This window comes from Rhinoderma darwinii, chromosome 8, assembly GCF_050947455.1.
Source record: "Rhinoderma darwinii isolate aRhiDar2 chromosome 8, aRhiDar2.hap1, whole genome shotgun sequence".
NCBI lineage: Eukaryota > Metazoa > Chordata > Amphibia > Anura > Rhinodermatidae > Rhinoderma > Rhinoderma darwinii.
The window spans coordinates 81,549,735-81,572,186 of NC_134694.1; the positions used below are offsets into that span (position 1 = coordinate 81,549,735).

General features: G+C 39.4%; 1 protein-coding gene across 1 annotated transcript in view; it reads right to left on the reverse strand.

Moving 5' to 3' along the window:
• Positions 1-251: 251 nt before the first annotated feature.
• The window catches only part of GUCY2F (guanylate cyclase 2F, retinal), a 63,835-nt gene continuing 41,634 nt past the window's right edge, over positions 252-22,452 (reverse strand). The window contains exons 14-18 of the mRNA XM_075834348.1: positions 20,800-20,974; positions 19,328-19,426; positions 17,860-17,954; positions 10,515-10,600; positions 252-737 (exon numbers count right to left, since the gene is read on the reverse strand). Coding sequence (XP_075690463.1) covers positions 626-737; positions 10,515-10,600; positions 17,860-17,954; positions 19,328-19,426; positions 20,800-20,974 — 567 coding nt within the window. The 3' untranslated portion in view covers positions 252-625. The remainder of the gene's footprint in view (positions 738-10,514; positions 10,601-17,859; positions 17,955-19,327; positions 19,427-20,799; positions 20,975-22,452) is intronic.

Here is a 22,452-nt window from a genome sequence, read left to right on the forward strand (position 1 = left end):
TGTGTACAATGCCAGGGGCTACAGTATGTAAATAAGATTAGGATTTTAATGGAGAATAAAATACTATGTGAGCTTACAGATTTTTAACACAAAGTCAAAGTACTGCACAAAGGTATTCTTAGCGACAAAAGCAGGATAGTAAAATGGATCCACAAAATTCTCTACATACTATGTTTTATTGTCTAGAAATTATACTGTCCATTTATTTGCTTTCATTCTAGAATGTATTAGAGACAAAATATGCATAAAAATAATTACATTGAACAGGAAAACCATGTGCATGTTACAGAAATCTTTTTTTTTTTATACATTGAGCCCATCCCCTAACAGAAAGGCATGTATTTCACAGCATAGCAATCCAATCCAGGCTTTGTGACGGTGCTCAATACAACACCTTGTATTCGACATAACAATCCTTGCAGTATAAAAACTTTGCATAGATCGGAGACTGATGATTGGGAAAATGCAAGGATTTTGTCTTTTGCATAGCAATGATCCATCTGTAGGTGGTTTATCTGGTGTAATATGTAAATCCTGTTAAGTATGACCTCCTGAAAGATGTCCTTCTTAACTGATTCAGACTTGATTTAATCCATAAGATTAAGGTCACCATCTGTAGCTTCATTTATCCACTTTCTGTTTCAGGTGTCATAAGAGATGTAATGTGCCGGACCTGCGATATTTTTTTCACGGCTGTCTTTAGGAGTCTTTTTAGATCTCGGAAGGCTTCCTCCTCCCTACAAATACACCATAAAAAATTACACAACAGAATCCGCATTTTGCGTTCAACCGAAATAGACAAAAAAATCATAGGCTTTAAAGACGCAATATGCAAGGAAATAATATCTGTACATCCTTCTGTACTATTGTGCAAAGATTTCTTTCTGTTTTCAGAGCTCCTCTTCAGTGCAAATAAAAATCTACACACTATATATACACTTTATTTTTCAGGTAGCTCTCTATTTGGATGATAAAGGGCATGTTTTCTCTGCATATTTGACCCTTCATGTATGACAAGCAGTTTCTGTATTGATATTCCTTCCAGAAAAATTAACAACATAATGATAGCCATGAAAATGATCAACTGAAAAAATGTTTAATAACAAATAAATAAAATATAAATTAAATAGTAGACGTTGTCACAGTTATATTACAGCATGGTATAAAGATCAGGCAGAAAGATATCAATGCAGCTGTCAAATCTAATAAGGCTATTAAAAGGGGTTTTATGTGTTAAAACGAATATGGCTCATTTATTTGCCCACTAAAAGAAATCTAAACTGGCCATAGATATGCTCTAGCTTTCAGCCAAAGGAATCAGTCCTGACTCCCCATATACATGCAGATTCAAAATGGCTATATATCAATAGAAGGCGAGAAATATGGAACTAATAGGTTTTTTTGCCGCGTTGTATCAACGAGGAAAACAAAGTATTGAAAAGGATAAAATCCAACCTGTTGGACGCCCATATACAAAATCGATTGTTAGCGGATCCCATCAGAAAAATCTGATCTATGTGGACGGCTTTAGTTTTTAATTTACATTATAGTTAAACTTGGTCCCTGGGGTTGTAAATTGAACCTGCATTAGTTATCTTGTAGGATTATTTTCGTATTATTTTGCTTAGAGAAGAGGGTTTTTATTCAGTAATGCAACTTTTCATATCTATGCCGGAATAAATTGCAAAAATACAATGTAAGTATTGAATAAGATTAGTAAAAAGAGAAAGTTAGTTTACATAAAATATCATACAATACATCTTGGGTATTTTTTATATTTTTACACTAAAAATGCTGTGACTGGGGATTGAGGTGGAAGATGCGGGCCAGTTATGGTGGACAATTTGAATCTGGTGGTGGTTGGCATGCTAAATATTTAATGTAGACAGCAAAACAGATGTTATCCAGGGATAGGTCGGTAGGTATGATGTTTAAATATATAACTGAGTAATGCCTTGGCTGGGCTTGACATGTCGAACTAGAAGTGTGCATTGCTCATTGCTTACTGTCTCGTAGGTTGCCAAATGTCAGACAGCTAAAGGGGGTGTTACACTGGGCGATTATCGGGCAGACGAGTGTTCATAAAACGCTCATTCCCGATAATTGCCCTGTGTAAACAGGGGAACGATCAGCAGATGAATGAGAAAACACAGGATCATCTGCTTGTCGTATCGTTTTAAAAAAGTTAAATATTATAGTTGTCGGCAGCACATCTACCTGTGTAAACAGGGAGACGCGCTGCCGACATGATAATAATGTATTGGGACGAGCGATCGGAGTATCGACTGTTCGTCCCCATCCATAGCTCCGTGTTACAGGAGCAAATGAGCGCCGATCAATGATATCTCGTTGATCAGCGCTCGCTGCACTGGCCGATTATCGGCCAGTGTAAAAGGCACTTAAGGGATCTCTTGGTATCTGTGAATCCCTACGTATGTTGCCTGGCACTTTCCATAACGTTATCTGTTTTATTTGTTGTATTTGTGTGATATTTAATAAAAGCTGTAGTCGTTTAATGACCAAATAAAATGTATTTTGTATTTATTTCAGTTTATGGTTTTGTCATTCGGATCATTTTGCTTGGGATTAAGGGTCCATTTCAGATTCAGAGATCAAGACGGTTGCACGCTTTTAGTGTTCCGTTAAACAAGCACAACTCGTTTCCACACATAGCACCCCTGTAAGCATTCCCTAGTGGTCTGTCATATTACAACTCTATACACTTGAAGCATAAAATCATTTATAAATCCTAAGTGATAATTAATTCCCTATCCCTAATAACAAGACCTCTGACAGTCCTACATCTCTCTAGAGCCATTGTACCTATGACGTAAGATCATTAGGTGAAGTAAAAATGTAAGGTATCCTGTCATGTTACATTGAAATGCTTACTCAGCGTATTTAGTCCATTTTACAACATAACCGCCTTCTCTGTTGAGACACTCATCTAAGCGGTAGACCAAGGATTCAAATCTGTGCTGGTAAAACATATTTTTCCTGCTTACGTAGACATTTTGGGATTTCCTTTTTTTATATCAGACTGGAAGTGTAAGACTTGGTGTTTCTTCAGCTTTAGAAAAAGATGTAAAACAGACATGCCAAGTTGGAACTATAGGCAGGATGCATTAAAATTGTGCAGTCCCAATTTTCCAAGAGATTCTCATTGTTACAAGCAGAGTGTGGTCGGCATTGTCAGGTACCCTTTGACAGTCTGCAATGATGAACAACTTTCTTCATTTTTTTTTTTGTTGCATTGACCATTGTATTACAAGCAATAAATTTCACCAAAAGCGCACCAATCATATCCCAAAACACAGTTGCCAACTGTTCAAAGAGATTGAAGTTGCCTGCAAAGCTACTTTACTTTCTTTAAAGAGGCTCTGTCACCAGATTTTGCAACCCCTATCTCCTATTGCAGCAGATCGGCGCTGCAATGTAGATAAGAGTAACGTTTTTTTTTTAAAGAAACGAGCATTTTTGGCCAAGTTATGACCATTTTTATATTTATGTAAATGAGGCTTTCTAAAGTACAACTGGGCGTGTATTGTGTTCGTTACATCGGGGCGTTTTTACTTCTTTTACTAGCTGGGCGTTGTGTATAGAAGTATCAGCCACTTCTCTTCACAACGCCCAGCTTCTGGCAGTGCAGACACAGCGTGTTCTCGAGAGATCACGCTGTGACGTCACTCACTTCCTGCCCCAGGTCCTGCATCGTGTCGGACGAGCGAGGGCACATCGGCACCAGAGACTACAGTTGATTCTGCAGCAGCATCGGCGTTTGCAGGTAAGTCGATGTAGCTACTTACCTGCAAACGCCGATGCTGCTGCAGAATCAACTGTAGCCTCTGGTGCCGATGTGGCCGACACGATGCAGGACCTGGGGCAGGAAGTGAGTGACGTCACAGCGTGATCTCTCGAGAACACGCTGTGTGTCTGCACTGCCAGAAGCTGGGCGTTGTGAAGAGAAGTGGACGATACTTCTATACACAACGCCCAGCTAGTAAAAGAAGTAAAAACGCCCAGATAAACATACACAATACACGCCCAGTTGTACTTTAACTTTAAACACGCCCAGTTGTACTTTAGAAAGCCTCATTTACATAAATATAAAAATGGTCATAACTTGGCTAAAAATGCTCGTTTAAAAAAAAACAAAAAACTTTACTCTTATCTACATTGCAGCGCCGATCTGCTGCAATAGGAGATAGGGGTTGCAAAATCTGGTGACAGAGCCTCTTTAACATGATCAGCTCACAAGGGTGGACGTCCAAATCTTTGTTCATCAGCTACCTTCTCTCAGCTATCCTAGATTCATGGCATCCTTTCCATACACGTTGCATAAAGACCATATATGACTACATGTTTGCAATGAATTTTAACTGGCTTTCAATTTAAAAAAAATGTCAGATCGGACCTTTTCAACTCACACAGTTTGGACAATATTGCTTAACTGTATCCATAACACATGGTCTTAGCATTATGACATTTCTGCCAACTAGTGACGAAATATCAAAGATTATATCCAGCTACAAACAACACAATCACAGTTGTAAAAAAAGGAACCCTTTCTATGCCTTCCCCAATTATAAAATAATTTCATTGCTATGTAACGTCATAATTAAAAGGAATTATGTAAATTAGGACTAGAAATATTAAGAATAGAACGCTTATTTTCCTTTGGGCCTTGTTCACACAGTGCATGTTTTTTTTTGTTTTGTTTTTTTTGTCAAAACCAGGAATAGAGACAAAAAGGTATTTATTTCCTTGACCCATGCAAAAGTAACTGCACCAAAACTACATGGCCTCGCCTCATCTATTTAGGATCTAATCAGTCTTGAATATAACCATATTTTATAAATTTGTCCTAAAAGATTGTGTGTGTGTATATGTATATATATATATATGTATATATATATATATATAGCATCAAGCAACAAATATGTTAACTACCGTATATTTTCAGTTGAATTTATAAAACGGAAAAAAAATCAATACATTGATGCTTCATCCTGACATGTGAAACTCAGACACATCCTATGGCCTTATTCAGTCGGGTATATTGTACCCTTGTTTAACTAATCGTGCTCCGGATGTAACACCTGCACCACCCACGGTTCTCCTGAACCAAACTAACAGCGTCATAGATCCCTATGGTGCTGTAAGTTCACATTAGTAGCATCGCAGGGGTCCGGTTGTTACGTCTCAAATAGAGATAGTTAAACACGGGTACAATACACCCGTCTGAATGAGACCTAATTGCCATTTTATTCGCTTTTGTAGCTTTACATTGTGTAAATAAATGGGGTTAATTTCAGTGCGCTGCAAAGCCCATTGGCAAGAGGGAGTTAATTTATTCTAGTAATGTAAATTATGTTGGTTTTTTTTTCTGTAGTTTTATGTTTTGCTCCCTGCTTAAATTTTCTTTATTTTTTTATTATTTTTTTAAAAGTACAACTTGACAAGGTAGCAGGGATTTCAGAGTGAGTGCATTATAGAACAAATAAAGTGTAATTTAGTTAGAGAAATAAAATACTACAAGAATTATTACTGCTGTAACTTCCCTATTATTTACGAAAACAGATGTATTTATATGCCCCAGGAGGACTGCATTCATATTTTACACAACTGTATATTTTAACAAGGAATTCGATGCCAATCTTTAAAATAGCACTATGGCAATTTTTGAGATTTTTTGCATATAACATCCTAACTCACCAGCATTATTCTAGCGGTGTCATTTGTTTCTTTCAAACTCAGTTGCATCTATACATTTTGAACTCTTATATTATGTGTTCTTAGTCTGACCACCAAAATAGACCATGCTCTCATGTGTGGCAGGAGGTCATTTCTCCTGCGTGGTTGACTTACAGGAGAACATCATCACCTATCAAATCCTTCCTGGCAGCGAAACACCTTCTCTCCCCACCCAGATTCACCCTCCTTGTTCCTGCGTATGTCCCTACATGCATATAGTGCTGCTGAAGAGATTATTTCTGTCCCATCTAAGGGACCAGGTGTGCAGTGATATAATAGGTGAGTCCATACAATGATTAACTGAAGAATTAAACTCTCCTGACTCACACTGCCTGTCTATACTATATGTGAGTGCAGAATCTCTAGTGTATTTTTATCAGATGCTGCTCCTCACTGCATCGTGCTTGTAAGGGCTGACATGGAGAAACTCATCACAAGCATAAGACAGGGAGACAGGCGGAAGCTGCATCACATAGGATACACATAAGACTCTGCAGTGCGAGTACAGAAGTTCTATGTTAGGGTATATTCACACGAGGCCGTCCGTTACGGCTGAAATTACGGGGATGTTTCAGCCTGTAAACATCCCCGTAATTTCAGCCGTACCGGCATGTGCAGGCGCTTGAACGCCGCGTCAATTACGGACGTAATTGGCGCTGCTATTCATTGGAGTCAATGAATAACGGCTCCAATTACGGCCAAAGAAGTGACAGATCACTTCTTTGACGCGGGCGTCTATTTACGTGCCGTCATTGCTTTCAATGGGCAGATGTTTGTCAGCGCTATTGAGACGCTATTTTCGGACGTAATTCGGGGCAAAAACGCCCGAATTACGTCCGTAAATAGGCCGTGTGAACATACCCTTACTGATCTATCACTTGCTACACCTAAATAGGACTCAGGGCACAGCTTGGGCAGTGTGATAAGACTTCGGACTCTCTGCAAAACCAGAAGCATCATGGGAAATATAGTCTGCATGAGGGAAACCATATCAGAGGGGAAAAAAGATCCAAGATGGCAGACAAACCCATGAATGGCATATCAACTAAAACAGGTATACACAAGGCATACACAAGAGCCTCTTCATTATTCTTTAATAGCAGCCTATGCTGCACCATATAGGCAAAAATAAATTTGCTGGTGTCTTCTTTATTTAAATGCCCTATTTTACCTCCCATGAAAGGCGCCCAGCATGATAAATAGCTTAGAAAGTTTCGCTGTATATCCAAAATGACAATGCGACTTTCTATGAAACTGTGACAATAACAGTTTTTGTTTTATTTGTTTCTTTTTTTAAAGGATTACTGAATCTAAAGTAAGTAGCTCATGACAAGAGTTGCCAACTTTTCCACCAAAAAATACCATCCAAGTTCCCATGGGTAAATGGGGCACGGCTTTATACAGAATGTAATTTTACTACAACGCATAGACACCTCTGGAGATAATCTATGCAGTAAAATAATGACTTTGAGCCATGGCTAGCAAAAAAGTCAATTTCCCTACATACATAATTGAAAAAAAATGTATTTTTAATCCTTGTTGGGTAAGGTTATATAGCAGAGTAGCATGTGTATGAGCCAGGAGGCATGGACATGTCACAAATAGTAGATTCCTAAAAGAAGAAGAGGCTCAGACACTCGCATTACTCAAACCACTATGTCTTCTCCATTCTTCTCTATAGCCTAAACCAACAAGGGTTAAATATATATCATATTTCTGGCAGTTTTGCTAGCCATGGCTACAAGTCATCATTTTACCACATAGATTATCAATGACTTATATTTTTTTTACCATTTTTGGGTAAGGTTATACAACGGAGCAGGAGTTGAGTAGACATAATAAAAGGGAGGAGGGTAAGACACTGACTCGCACTACTGTGTAGTCCTCCTCCAATCTCCGCAGCTCCCTCTGTCAATGATTGATGACTAACTGCTCCTTGTCTGAGTATCCCAGAGCCACACAGTGTGCACACTACCCTCTTGTCCTCTCTGCTGTCTCTCTCATCCACAGGAACAGTAGCACCACCCACTAGTGGGCGCTACCGCAATCTCCTGCACATTACAAATCTGTACATGCGCCATGTTTTTGCTGCCATTTCTATTAGAAAAAATGTTGCATCATTTAAAATAAATATGGTAATAAATATAAATACTACATAAAAAAAAGAAATATGATGTACACTTCAGACTTCCTGTGTATGAAATAACGCTCTGTACCTGACACTTACATGAAATACTACTACACTGTCCTTCAGAGAAGTCCTACATACAAACAAATCAAAATAATTTTGGTCATCAACAATATAAGGTCTGTAGGCGGATATAAAGAGACCCATGGGGCTATGACCTGCATTCACCTGAATGTAATCTCAGAGCAGATCTGAGAGCAGAGCACCAGGTCAGTATGAAGACCACTACTGTCACTATCCATGCTGCAGACTTCAAAGTCGAGAGGAATAAAAATACAGCAAGTGCTATCCTTCTACTGATGGGGCTATTCTACTGTTGTGCCATTGTACATATGTGTTTTTTTAGGCAAAGTATAAAAATCATGAAATGGAACAGCCTAATCTACTACATTATTTTGCTAAGCCTTCTTGATCACCAGGAACCGCTTTTTATTTAATATAATATTTCTATGCAGCATTATTTTCAAAAAATTAAATATAAAAATTCAGAACATGTAAATTATTAGATTGAAAGCACAACCAATGTAATAAATCTATGACATGTCCTAGCAGAGAGAGAAATCATAAATATTCAATCCATTCTTTTGCAAAAACTTTGCTGAAATTTTTAGTTGATATAGTAAATGTATTCATTTTATTCTCACTCTATAAGCAGAAAGCATTTCCTTTTGCAATGGATTGCCCAGGCAACCTCTGTAGAGCTTATAGAATCTGTCCTAAAGTTAGTCTGTTTGCAATATTTTACACAATGTACTTTGAAAACTTTGGATACTTGGAAAAAAAACATACATCTAATTTGCTGTAAAAAGAAATCTGTCTCGTTTTAATTGTATGGATTAATTGGATCATAGATGAGTTACATCCTACAGTTTCCTCTCCATACATGAACATAATAAAAAAGAAAACATATTATATCCGATAAATGAAAACCGTAAGGCTCTGTTCACATTAGTACCACAGCTTATGTTAATAAAAAGCCATGACTGCTTTGAGAAATCGCTTTTGAAATAAATTCTTTCAATGGGTTTGTCAGGTTTCTATTACTCTTGGCAAGAAAAGCAAGATGGAATGGAGAGAAGTGGCAGTGTGAACAGAGTCTTAACCAAGAATTTCTCATTTGAATTAGATATCTTGTTACTGAGACAATCTCAACTAAATAATTTGCTTTCTACTTGACATTTAATTATTGCACATTGGAAATAAAGCAGGCACTGGTACTAGTTTATTTATTATATGCGATAGGTTTATATGAAAAGTAGCGAAAGGAGCAAGTGGGATAGAAAAAACTTGATTGGCCAAAAGTCTCAATGCTGCTGATGGTTGTCCACTATCTTTAGACCAGCACTCTCTGCTCCTCTGTTCTTTTCTCAGCTAGCCGGATCTGCAAAAGCTGAGCAAACAACAAGAAACATGGTGGACAGTCCGTTTAAAGCACCAGCTCCTCATGTGTAACTTCTCAGACAAATACAAATTATATTGAACATACCACAAATCGCTTTTTCCTGTCTTCTCATCACCAGTAGATTCATCCAAGGAAAGCTAAAAATATGAGTTATTTCTGTCTTACTTTAAATTTTAAATTATTTATAATGATTTGACTTGAACTCTCGAGGGATGGTTTTAGAATCGGTCAAATAGGGCACGAGGTTGTGTGTTTCATTTTGATTCTTCTCTCATAGGTCGTAATTTAGACTTGTTTTGTACTCGCTTGTTTAAGAGACTGGTGCTTTAAGCAAAATAAAGTTTCCCCTCCATATTTACCTTCGTCACTACATTAAATACCAGTATCTGGTCTGGTTGGCATTACTGTCTTTTGGCCAACAAGAAGACAATCAACCTAAGGGTATGTTCACACACACTAATTACGGACGTAATTCAGGCGTTTTTGCCCCGAATTACGTCCGAAAAAAGCGCCTCGATAGCGTTGACAAACATCTGCCCATTGAAAGCAATGGGCTGACGTTTGTCTATTCACACGAGGCGTATATTTACGCGCCGCTGTCAAATGACGGCGCGTAAATAGACGCCCGCGTCAAAGAAGTGACCTGTCACTTCTTGGGGCGTAATTGGAGCCGTTATTCATTGACTTCAATGATTAGCAGTGCCAATTACGTCCGTAACTGACGCGGCGTTCAAGCGCCTGCACATGCCGGTACGGCTGAAATTACGGTGATGTTTCCTCCTGAAAACATCCCCGTAATTTCAGCCGTTACGGACGCTGTCGTGTGAACATAACCTTAGAGAAAGGTCACATTCAAGGTGTTGCATAGAGAACCTCCTGATTATTGCTAAGCAATTAGGAGAGAAGATGCCATTAGACTGAAGGAGAAGTGGTAACACATATAGCATGTAATGTTATACATTTTCATGCATAACATTACCTCAGATATTCTTCCGTGCAAGTTGCTTTTCTGCCTTTCTTCTTTTGAAAGCGGTTATCTCATCCTGCAGAAAACCATGACCAATTTGCCTGTGAATGATATCAAAATAGTGACGGGAAAAATATAAAAATACAGTTAGGTGGACAGCAAGAGGATATCCTGCGCCTGGACCGCATGGTGTCTCCGCTTACCCTGACTTGATCACTGGTGGGACAGGTAACGGTTTTCTAAAACCTTCTTTTCCAACCAGCCAGTATGTCTCTTCAATACCTTTACCCTTATCCAAAAGAGACAAAGGACATAATTACCAGGTGGCTGTGGAGGACCCCCCTTGTTCCACCAAAGTTGAGCTAAATCAAAGCCTAAATTCCAGTGTAGTGAAATATAAAACGATACAAAACCTGGTATTATCCAGTCAGTCCACTTTTTGTAAAAAAAATAATAATTATTTGCTAATACCTGGTCATCATACCTGTCATATGATGCGTAATACAAAATTATAGCTGACAAGCGGTGTCCTAAAAGTGTTTTCTAGTTTCAGGTTAATAAAGTTTAATCACTGTGTAATAAAAAAAAAGAAAAAACTTTTTAATTTACAATGTGCAATGGGAAAATAAGTGGGTGGGGTTTATCTGGAGGGGCGTGGCCTCCCAAAACCGGCAAATTTACTATAATTTAGGCCAGAATTTGGTGTAAATTATAGCACAAATCTATGCCTAATCTTAGCCTTGCTGGCATTTTATTCCAGCGCAGCTCAGTTTAAGACTGGCGTATGAATCACCAGTCTTCATAAATTCCCCCAAAGTGAATTATAAACTTTCAGAGCTTTCCATTAAGCAATGATTAACCTTTATTTACATAAGGCTAGAAAAAGCCTTTAAGCCTTGTTTTTATATAAAACCTAAAATACCCTGATATATGTAGCCGCTATTTTAGAAATCCTTAAAAATCAGGCAGGGTTGACCATTCTTGGTAACTTTACCTTATGTTCAATTCTTGTCTAGTAGCCAACTGAAAAAAGCTGAGCAGAGTCGAAGGGACACATCGCTTCTCAACGACTACTAAGGGTATGTTCACACGGCTTATTTACGGACGTAATTCGGGCGTTTTACGCCTCGAATTACGTCCGAAAATGCGCCTTGATAGCATTGGCAAACATCTGCCCATTGAAAGCAATGGGCTGACGTTTGTCTGTTCACACGAGGCGTATATTTACGCGTCGCTGTCAAAAGACGGCGCGTAAGTAGACGCCAGCGCCAAAGAAGTGTCATGTCACTTCTTCAGACGTAAATGGAGCCGTTTTGCATGACCACACAGAGGAGGCAGGGAGCAACTGTTCATGAAACTGTTCAACTGTGATGAAAACAAGTCTATGCATATGCCTCCTTTTGCATGCGAAGTAACTAATGATAACATCTGCAATAAGGAAGGAATACTGTGGACAAAAACTCTGTAGGTGATATAGTTAGGCGTAAAAAATGCATGTAAATCTGGTCCGCGTGCGTTGCGTTATTGCATCTGTGCTTTGCGAGTGGCATGTGTTTTTCACGCACTCGCAAAGCACATCTTTGTTTTTCTATGTAATTGATGCGCAAAACACACACAGCATACAGATGTACATCCGTGTGCTGTGCGTGATTTTAACGCACCCATTGACTTCAGTGGAAACGCACCAATATAGAACATGCAGTGAGTTTCATGCAGCGGACTCTCGCTGCGTGAAAACTCCTGCATGTGTGAATGGCCCCATTGAAATCAATTTTGAAATGATTTCCACGCACAGAACACGGACGAGTTTTACGCTCGTCTGAATGAGCCCTTAAACCCTCAATAGATAACAGTACCTAAGAGGATTGTACATTTACTATTGTGTCTGTATAATCTTTGTGTTACACTTATGAAGAGGACTGTGTATATTTCTGAACAACAAGGTACAAATAAACAATAGAGCCAAACACATGAACAAAAATAAATAAAAAAACTGAGATTACTATGAAAATATTGAGAACTAAATGTGGTACCAAAAAATAATGACTGATAAAGTGGTTTATAACATGGTGACAGATTTTTACCCTTATGCCTCCTTCATACAAAAATATTCGAGTGTCATCAATACATAAAAACTCAACATCTTATATTCTTGGCTGTGTGGGGCCTGTGGTTTGCCAATTGAAGTCTATACAGACAAAATTAATATGGATTTATTTATTTTCTTTTTAATCTGCTTTGATGTCTATACTTGCAGCTGGACGGCCTCAGAAGACAAGTACCCTTGGCTTTTAACATCAGGTGGAAAAAAACACTGACCTGTAAAGATCAATATAGACACAAATACAGACAGGAGGACTTAGCCCCTGTTCACATTCCCTTTTTAACCTTGGTTTAGCGTGTATGTCGGGAAAGCTCCCTAAATATGGCTAAACGTGTCTTTAGGGCTCCTTTAGCCCGATGGAGACCAAAAGAGTGACCCTTTGGCCTCCGTTGAGCTGCTATACGTCGGTATTGTTGAACTGCAAATGTGTGAACGGAGCCCAGCGGTTGCTGACACAAAATTAATTAATTTTGTTAAATTATATGGAACTCATCCTGCATGAAGGGGGATATATTTATGGGAGTTATGTCATAATTGTTTGTGTGATTGTTTCCTGGCCAGGAGATTTTTTAAATATATGTGTACATCCTGTTTGGAAAAAGTTATTCCCCCCAAACCCCCCCCCCACCCCTCCCCTTTTCTATATATTCATATTCTAAAATTTATTTAGAACTCAATAAAATATTTTTATATAATTATTATTATTATCCCAAAGAGTGCAGGTTTTTGTTTCTGGAATTCTTTTTCTTTTTGTTTCACATATTATATCCTTCGGAAATGGCACCGTGCAATATATTTACTGCATATTTTGGGAATTTCTATTAGGTATGGTTTAAAACCAAACTTCTTTCTTTAGTTTATACGTCGGTATACCTTATTTTTGAGGATGGAATAATGTAGTGTACTACGCTATTCCATCCTGAGGGATCTTTCACAAAAAAAAGTATACCATGCGGTATACTTTTTTTTTATCATGGGAACCTATGCGTGACGGATGTCACTGAATGGCATCTGTCACTGGTACAAATTAAATGTATACCTCGGGGAGCTTTCCCAGGGAAGAGAATCAGGTAGTGCTCAGCCCGGGGATTCTGGCCTTGGGGAAGCGCCTGACATCACTGTCCATATATGGACAGTGTTGTCAGGGGCTTTCAACTCTGGAGTCCCCGGCCAAAGCATTGGCAGCGCTTTGGCTGAGGACTCGAGCCTGGAAAAGCCCCTGACATCACTGTTCATATACGGACAGTGATGTCAGGGGCTTTCAACTACGGAGTCACCTGCCAGAGCATCGGTTGCGCTCTGGCTGGGGACTCCAGGACTGGAGAACCTCCTGACATTACTGTCCACATATAGACAGTGACTTCAGGGGCTTTTCTTGTCTCTGAGTCCCCAGCCAGAGCGCTACCAATGCTCTGGCCGGAGACTCTGTAGTTTAAAGCCCCTAACTTCACTATCCATATATGGACAATGATGTCAGGGTCTTCCCCAGGAGCGGAAACCCTGCCCAGAGCGTGGGGACTACGAAATCGTAAAAATCCTACGATGCTCCCATGTAAAGTTCCTAACGACACTGTCCATATATATACAATGACGTCAAGGGCTCCTCCAGGGTCGGAATCCCAGGCCAGAGCGTTGCCGATGCTCTGGCTGTGGATTCCGGGTCTTTAAAGCTCCTAACAGTCATTGTTTTTATATAGACAGTGACATCAAGGGCTTTGCCAAGACAGCAGTCCCGGGCCAGAGCACTTGCGATTGCAATGCTCTGGCCAGGGACTCCGTAGTTGAAAGCCACTGACATCTTTGTCCATATATGACAATGACATCAGGGGCTTTGCCGGGCACACAGCACTTTAAGTAGTGCTCTGCCGGGGGAGTTTGGGTGACATATCCTATTGTATGCCTATACAGTGACATACGTCTCTACCTTCCGTCGGAGGTATAAGTCGGGACTCCTCCTGGCGTATGCCTCAGATGGAGTTAAAAAACCAAGATGTGGAGCTGTATATTTAATGCTAAGGATAAGATCTGATTCTATCCTATGGGACCAGGTATGGCACGTTCAGACGTGGCAGAATTTTTCCGCTTCAAATGTTGGTGCAGATTTGGGGTAATTACGCAACGAATCTGCACCAATATTTGCGTATTTGACAGGTAATTCAGACGTTGCAGAAATCACAGCGGACCGCAGTGAAATTCTGCTTCTTCTCCGAAATGTAAAGAGCATGCTGCGGAGGGAGAAATCTGCACTGCAGCCTAATTTCCGCACAGTTAGGGCATGACCAGACATGGCGGAGTTCTGCATACACTGTCCGCATCAATGCCGCACAGAATCTCCGTTGCAGATTCTGTTGCGGCTTTGCCTAAAATGGGCATTAAATTGATACGGACTAGCTGTTGCGTATTGAGGGGAAGAGGGCTTCCCTTCTCTCTATCAGTGCAGGATAGAGTGAAGGGACAGCCCTTTCCCTAGTAAAAGTAAAAGAAATTCATACTTACCCGGCCGTTGTCTTGGTGACGCGTCCCTCTTTCAACATCCAGCCCGACCTCCCTGGATGACGCGGCAGTCCATGTGACCGCTGCAGCCTGTGATTGGCTGCAGCCATCACTTGAACTGAAACGTCATCCCGGGAGGCCGGACTGGAGGAAGAAGCAGGGAGTTCTCAGTAAGTATGAACTTCTATTTATTTTACAGGTTGATGTATATTGTGATCGGTAGTCACTGTCCAGGGTGCTGAAACAGTTACTGCCGATCGTTTAACTCTTTCAGCACCCTGGACAGTGACTATTTACTGACGTCGCCTAGCAACGCTCCCGTAATTACGGGTGCACACACTTAGTCACCCGTAATTACGGGAGCCCCATTGACTTCTATGGGCCTGCCCGTGCCGTAATAACGGCCCGTGATTACGGGCGGTTTTACGTTAGTGTGCATGGGGCCTCAGTCCGGCTGTAGACCTAGAAATACATAGGTCCAGCCAGAATGAAGAAATGTCATGTTAGTAAAACCAATACGCTACGCAGCACACATAACATCTGCGGACTTCATTGCGGAATTTTGACTCTCCATTGAAGTCAATGGAGAAATTCCGCAATGAGTCCGCAACAAGTCCGCTACACGTCCGCAACAGTCAGTGTATGCTGCGGACACCAAATTCCGCACCGCAGCCTATGCTCCACAGCGGAATTGTCCGCAACGTGTAAACAAACCCAATTAAAAAGCTGTGGAAAGCAATGGAGAAACGTGTACGCTGCGGAATTCCAGCGCAATTCTGCCACGTCTGGTCATGTCCTTAGGGCAGGTTCAGACGTGGCGGAATTTTTCCGCTGCAAATGTTTGTGCAGATTTGTGGCAATTACGCAACGAATCTGCACCAACATTTGCATATTTGACAGGTAATTCAGACGTTGCAGAAAACACAGCGGACTTGCCACAGATTTCAGTTTTTGCATTGCAAAGGCTGACATATGCAGTAAAATTCCGCTTCTTTTCCGCAACAGACAGTGCATGCAGCGGACTGAAAATTCCGCACTGCAGCCTATGGTCCGCAGCGGAGTTTTCCGCAACGTCTGCACGAAAATAACTAAAAAGATATGGAAACCAATGGACAAACTGTCTGCAAAGGATTTCCACTGCGGACTGTCCGCAGCGGAATTCCACAGAAACTCTGCCACGTCTTATTGTGCCCTTATTTTCTGCAACGTCTGAACTAACTTTCCTCAAAATGTATAGAAAGACATGAAAAAAACGGCTGCTGCAGAATTCCACTGCGGACTGTCTGCAGCAGAATTCAACAGCAATTCCGCCACGTGTGAACGTGTCAGTAAGCCCTTCCCAAAGCAAGCTAATAAGACAGGATCCTTAACACTAAATATACAGCTTCTGCATGGTGCCACAATATAAACATTTGCATGGTGCCCTTTGGAAGGGATCACTTATATATTTTTTTTACTAATTAAAACTAGATGCTGATAAAAAAAAAATCCTGGTCTATTTTTATTTTCTAAACTGTACATTTTTTTAAATTCTATTTTCTGTACATCATTATGGAGTCAGCCATCTTGCCTGAGCTGCTGTTAACAACATTTTGAGATATGCTTTACAATAGCCACATGGACTATAAGAACCTGTAGTCTGGAAATGTTTATTGATTTCTTTGGGAGAGTTTTCTAGGCATGCTCTGTGACCTGTGCAAAGGTCATTGTGCAGGGATCATCTATTGACAAGGGTTGATCCTGTGTTTTCTATATAGAAATGTTACCTTTTATTGTAATCCTGCCTGTGATGATAATGAGATGACTGCTGAGTAGAGATCTCTACAGAACAGGAAGTATCAGCCTATTATGAGGCTCAGTGACCAGAATGAAAACTGCAAGATTTTTTTTTAAATACGGAAAGCGACATTAAAAATGTCAAAAAATATCACCAAAAATTCTATAAGTGTAACATAAAAACTTGATTTAAACCATAGATCATTTTCTGCTGACACATTCCCTGTAAGAAGTTTTACTTTAAAGAAAACCTGTCACACTGAATATTCAGTCCAATCTGTGGGCAGCATGTTGTAGAGCTTGATTTGCTGTGTAGATTGATATATAGTTTTGTGTTAAAAGATTCATAATTGCTTGCTATTTATTTAAATCAGTGCTCACTCTGGGCTTAGGAGTCCAGTGGGCGGTCCTACTGGATTGACAGCCTTTACGGTATGAGTGTGTATACAAAAATAACTGTCAGTCACTAAATAGTACCGCTCCCTGGACTCCTAAGTCCAGAGGGAGTTGTGTTTAAATCAATAATTAACAATTTATTCTGAATCTTTTTCCAGACAATATATATTAATTTACTCAGCAATTAATTGCCTGCAGATTGGACAGCAAGTTCAACATGACAGGTTACCATTTCATTATGGCACCCATGATAGTTTCATTTTAATTAAAGTTTTAATGAAATTAAAGAAAATAAATCTAAACTATGAATTAGATTTTGTGACATATGTTTAAATTAATATCAGAGATGTTTGAGCCCACTAGGAAAATGCACTGCACCTTTGAAAATTTTGGTTGTGGTAAGCAACACAACATGCAATAGGACCATGTACTACTATCGACGTGTTTTTTGTGACCTAATTTTGCTCTTGGAATATTACTGTGGAAAAACTTTATGAAGCATTTGAACTAAGTGGGTGATTAATTATAAACTTGCATTATTCATTGTATGAACAGATATTATGATAGCACAGGGGGACTAATTTACTAAAACAAGTCATGGTTTATTCAGGTAAAACACAGTGTGTGGGTGCTCAGTCTACATAGATATTAAAAAAATTTAAGCTTGTTAATTCCTAGAAATTTCCTAAGAACTGACCTCAGCTTAAAATTGGAACAAATAACTTCTGTGACGTCTAACAGAGAACATTGTGTATGATACAGATAAACATGTCACTTACCTTCAGTTCTGTCCTTCCTCTCAGTTCCAGAATGTATCCCTCATTTAAAGATTTAAGGGTTTTGACAGTACTGTGGTTGACATGGATCCGATAGGCTGTAAAGGAACATGAGCATTAACCAACTGTATAAGCGAAAAAGTAAAAAAATATATCTTTGTGTTTGCTGTTAATATAAGCAAGTTGTTGATAATAATTTGTCTTAATGTTTAACATAAAGGCAGACTAAGGGTCTGTTCACATCAGGGTTTTGCTTCCTTTTAACGGTTCTGTTAAGCCTTTACGGCGGACGAACCAATGAACGGAAAGCCGAACAGAAACTATAGCTTCCGTTTGCATTACCATTCATTTCAATGGTAATTCTTCCGGTGCAGTTGGTTTCCGTTTGTTTCTGTTCCCTAAAGTTTCAGGTTTTTTTCACAATAATGTAGTTGACTACACTATTGTTTCCGTGAAAAAAATGGAAACTTTACAGAACAAAAACAAACGGAAACCAACTGCAATGGAAGCATTACCATTGAAATCAATAGTAATGTAAACGGAAGCTATAGTTTCCGTTCAGCTTTCCGTTCATCCGTTCCTTCCACTGAAAAGTTGAACAGTGCCGAGGAACAGAAACCAAACGCTGATGTGAACAAGCCCTTATATACAAAGCAAAATATCAAGAACTAGTCACATGTTTTATCCCTGCGATTTAGCTAGACAAAAATATAGAAACTCTGTTTTATATTCACATGACAGAATGATGACAGAACATGTCTATTTAAAGAGGCTCTGTCACCAGATTTTCAAACCCCTATCTCGTATTGCAGCAGATCGGCGCTGCAATGTAGATTACAGTAACGTTTTTTTTTTCAAAAACGAGCATTTTTGGCCAAGTTATGAGCATTTTTATATTTATGCAAATGAGCCTTTCTTAAGTACAACTGGGCGTGTTTAAAGTTAAGTCCAACTTAAGTCCAGAGGCTACATCGACTTACCTGCAAACACTGATGCTGCTGCAGAATCAACTGTAGCCTCTGTCGCCTGGTGCCGATGTGTCCTCGCTCGTCCGACACGATGCAGGACCTGGGGCAGGAAGTGACATCACAGCGTGATCTCTCGAGAACACGCTGTGTGTCTGCACTGCCAGAAGCTGGGTGTTAACGAAGAGAAGTGGATGATGCTGATTCGTCAGCATCATACACTTCCATTCACAACACCCAGCTAGTAAAACAAGTAAAAACGCCCAGATGTACACACACAATACACGCCCACTTGGACTTAACTTTAAACACGCCCAGTTGTACTTAAGAAAGGCTCATTTGCATAAATATAAAAATGCTCATAACTTGGCCAAAAAAGCTTGTTTTTTAAAAAAAACCAAAACGTTACTGTTATCTACATTGCAGCGCCGATCTGCTGCAATACGAGATAGGGGTTTGAAAATCTGGTGACAGAGCCTCTTTAATATCACTGTTTCTCTACTCACGTGACCCTGTTGATTCCATGCGGGAGGCAGTATTTACAGTGTCTCCAAAGAGGCAGTACCTTGGCATTGTTAGGCCCACTACACCTGCAACCACAGACCCTATAAGAGCAAGTTAAGAAACTATCCTTTATAAATTGCTTGTAGACATTAATAATATTCTCCAAAACAAATCTTAATAGACAATTTTGTTAAAGGGTTATTTTAAACTCAGACATTTATGGCATATCCACAGGATATGCCATCAATTTCTGATAGATGCAGGTCCCAACTCTGGGACCTGCACTTATTTCCAGAATGGAGTTCCCCCATCCTGCCTGGTGAGGTGGGCACCAGCCGCCACATCCAGGCAGAGAATGAATGGAGAGTTGCCGTACAGCTTTCTCCATTCACTGTTATGGGAGTTTGAATCTGCATCCATCTATCTATCTATCTATCTATCTATAAATGTCTGAGTTGGGAATACCCCATTAGAGAGCTCCCTCATTTTTTCCAAAATTTACACTAATAATTGCAGCCACTACAGTTTTCCTGATCATTTGAATGACCAATCTGCTTAGTAACGCAGCTATACTGGACCTGAGGATACATCATGAGATTTGCTGGGAGCTGTAATTGCAGCAATATTTGTTTTATCCTAGAAACAGAGAACTAAGAAAGGGCTCAATTAAAAAAAATTATAACATGGAATAAGAGGACAATTTAAAGGCTATTTAAGAGTAATTTTTGGTTTTAGGAAATACTTTTTATTATGTTTTAGAAAAAAATAAAATGTGTGTAGCAATAACATGACATATGACTAAGGCTGAATTCGCACAATGTTTGCAGTTATTGCTTGGCATATGCGCCGTGCAAGGTCCCAGTGCATACGTCAAATGTATCCATATGCTAAACACATCCATTCCACCCGATGGAGGCCAAAAGAGTGTCCCTGTCTGGCTGGTGTATGTCAGTATTATATTTTTTTAAATGTATGGAATAGCGCAGGTTGCTGCGCTATTCTATATAAAGCCATCCCTGCTAAAAAATGTATACTGCGCGGCATACCTTTTTTTAACATGGGAGCCTATGGGTGATGGATGCCACTGTTTGCCTATACAGTGTAATCTGTCAGATGTATTCGTCTGAGGAATACGTTAGAAATCCTCCTGATATATACCTCTGACATGCACTGTAAACGTAGTGTGATTAAACCCTAATTTTAATAAATCAAATGTGGAAAATATAAAAATATCAAAATGTAACAAAACTGTCTCAGATTTCAAAATGTATTTTCTATTTTATTATTTTCTAAGTGTCTTTTTATCTACAAGAATTGCAAAGGAAAATAAAAAAAAACAAATATATATAAACGTTACATAAAATGATGTTAAAGGCGTTATATACTTTACATTTGTGGCGACCTTGCTGGTTGTTTGTTACTTGTACGTTCCTGCACAAAGATGACAGGAGTATATAAATATAGAGAATATTACCTGAATGCAGGCCTATACGTATTCTAACAGGGACATCGGGCATGTGCCGCATTTTGAAAGATCCAACAGAACTGAGGATATCCAGAGACATGTTAGCAATTTCTGCAGCATGCCTATTTCCATTTCTTTTGGGAAGGCCTGATGCAACCATGTAGGCATCTCCTATAGTTTCTACCTGTCAACAAAACAAAAAAAATACAATACTTACATAGAACTATATCACATATTTTTAAGGGAAAATTCCTAAATTAGTCATGGAATACAAGAAATAATGTGTTTGTTAAAATGACAACCAGATTCCACCTTTCATTTTCGGAGGCCCTTTAGAAAATAAAAGCAGCGACGTAATGGGCAACTACTCCCCTTTTCCTTTGAACCAGTTTTTTATACATCTCCCCCACTGACTATAAGAAGCAAGTAAACAAGTCTCATAAATTTTAATATAATTAACCCCTTAAGGACACGGCCAATTTTGGCCTTGAGGACAGAGCAATTTTTTTTACATTTCCCTCTTTGCATCCCGACGCTCATAACGCTTTTATTTTTTATACGACGTAGTTGTATGAGACTTTGTTTTTTGCGGGACGAGTTGTACTTTATGTACGTACCATTTTTTGGTACAAATACATTATCGTTTAATTTCTATACATTTTTAATTAGATTAAAATGCAGAAAAAAAGCAGTTGCGCAGCAGTTTTAATATTTATTTTTTTACACCATACACCGATCATCATAAATAATGTTATACATTTGTTGTACAGGTTGTTACGGTCGTGGCGATACCAAATATGTCTATATTATTTAATGTTTTGGTTGGTTGTTTGTTTGGTTGGTTGTTTTAATGTAATTAGTTGATTTATTATAAAAAATGTGTGTTTCTGTGTATTTTATTTACTTTTTATTTATTTATTTATTTACCATTATTTTTTTTTACATCCATTTAACTTTTTATTTTAATCCCATAAAGGGATTTATCATTTTGATTTTGATTTTGTAACTACAATGTACTGGCATAGATCTATATGCCAGTACATTAGCCTGTTACTGATCGTACACAGGCAGTTGTTAGGGCATACCTCAGTATGCCCTAACAACAGGAAATATGTTCAGACAGCCCTGGGGTCCTTCAATGGACCCTGGGCTGTCTAGCCATACGAGTTGTGGGCTTTGATCGCGTCACAGTTATTTTCTGTGACGCGATCAATGTGCAGTCCCCTCTCTTTGAACGCCGCGATCAGCTTTCATCGCGGCGTTCAAAGGGTTAACAGCGGAGAGAAGATGTTTCTCTCCTCTCCGCTGTCAGAGCGGGGCCGCGGCTGTGTATTACAGCCGTTGCCCCGCTCTCGATCACGCGCACAGACGCGCGCAGGGACGGCTGTCACACAGGACGAGTATGCTCGTCCTAATGCTCGAAGTGCTCGCCGCTCAGGACGAGCATACTCGTCCTGTGTCGGCAACCAGTTAATCTTACTGAAGTGCTCACATTTCTATATTTATTAACCGGTCCAAACCCAGGCACCATTCAGACATTTTTAGCACGAGTTAGTTAAATGGCTATAACTGTTTTATTTGTTAAACTAGCGACGTGATTACTGCAAAGTTTTTTTCTTGGTCAATGCAGGTGTCTTTTCTTATAATTTTTATACGACTAAT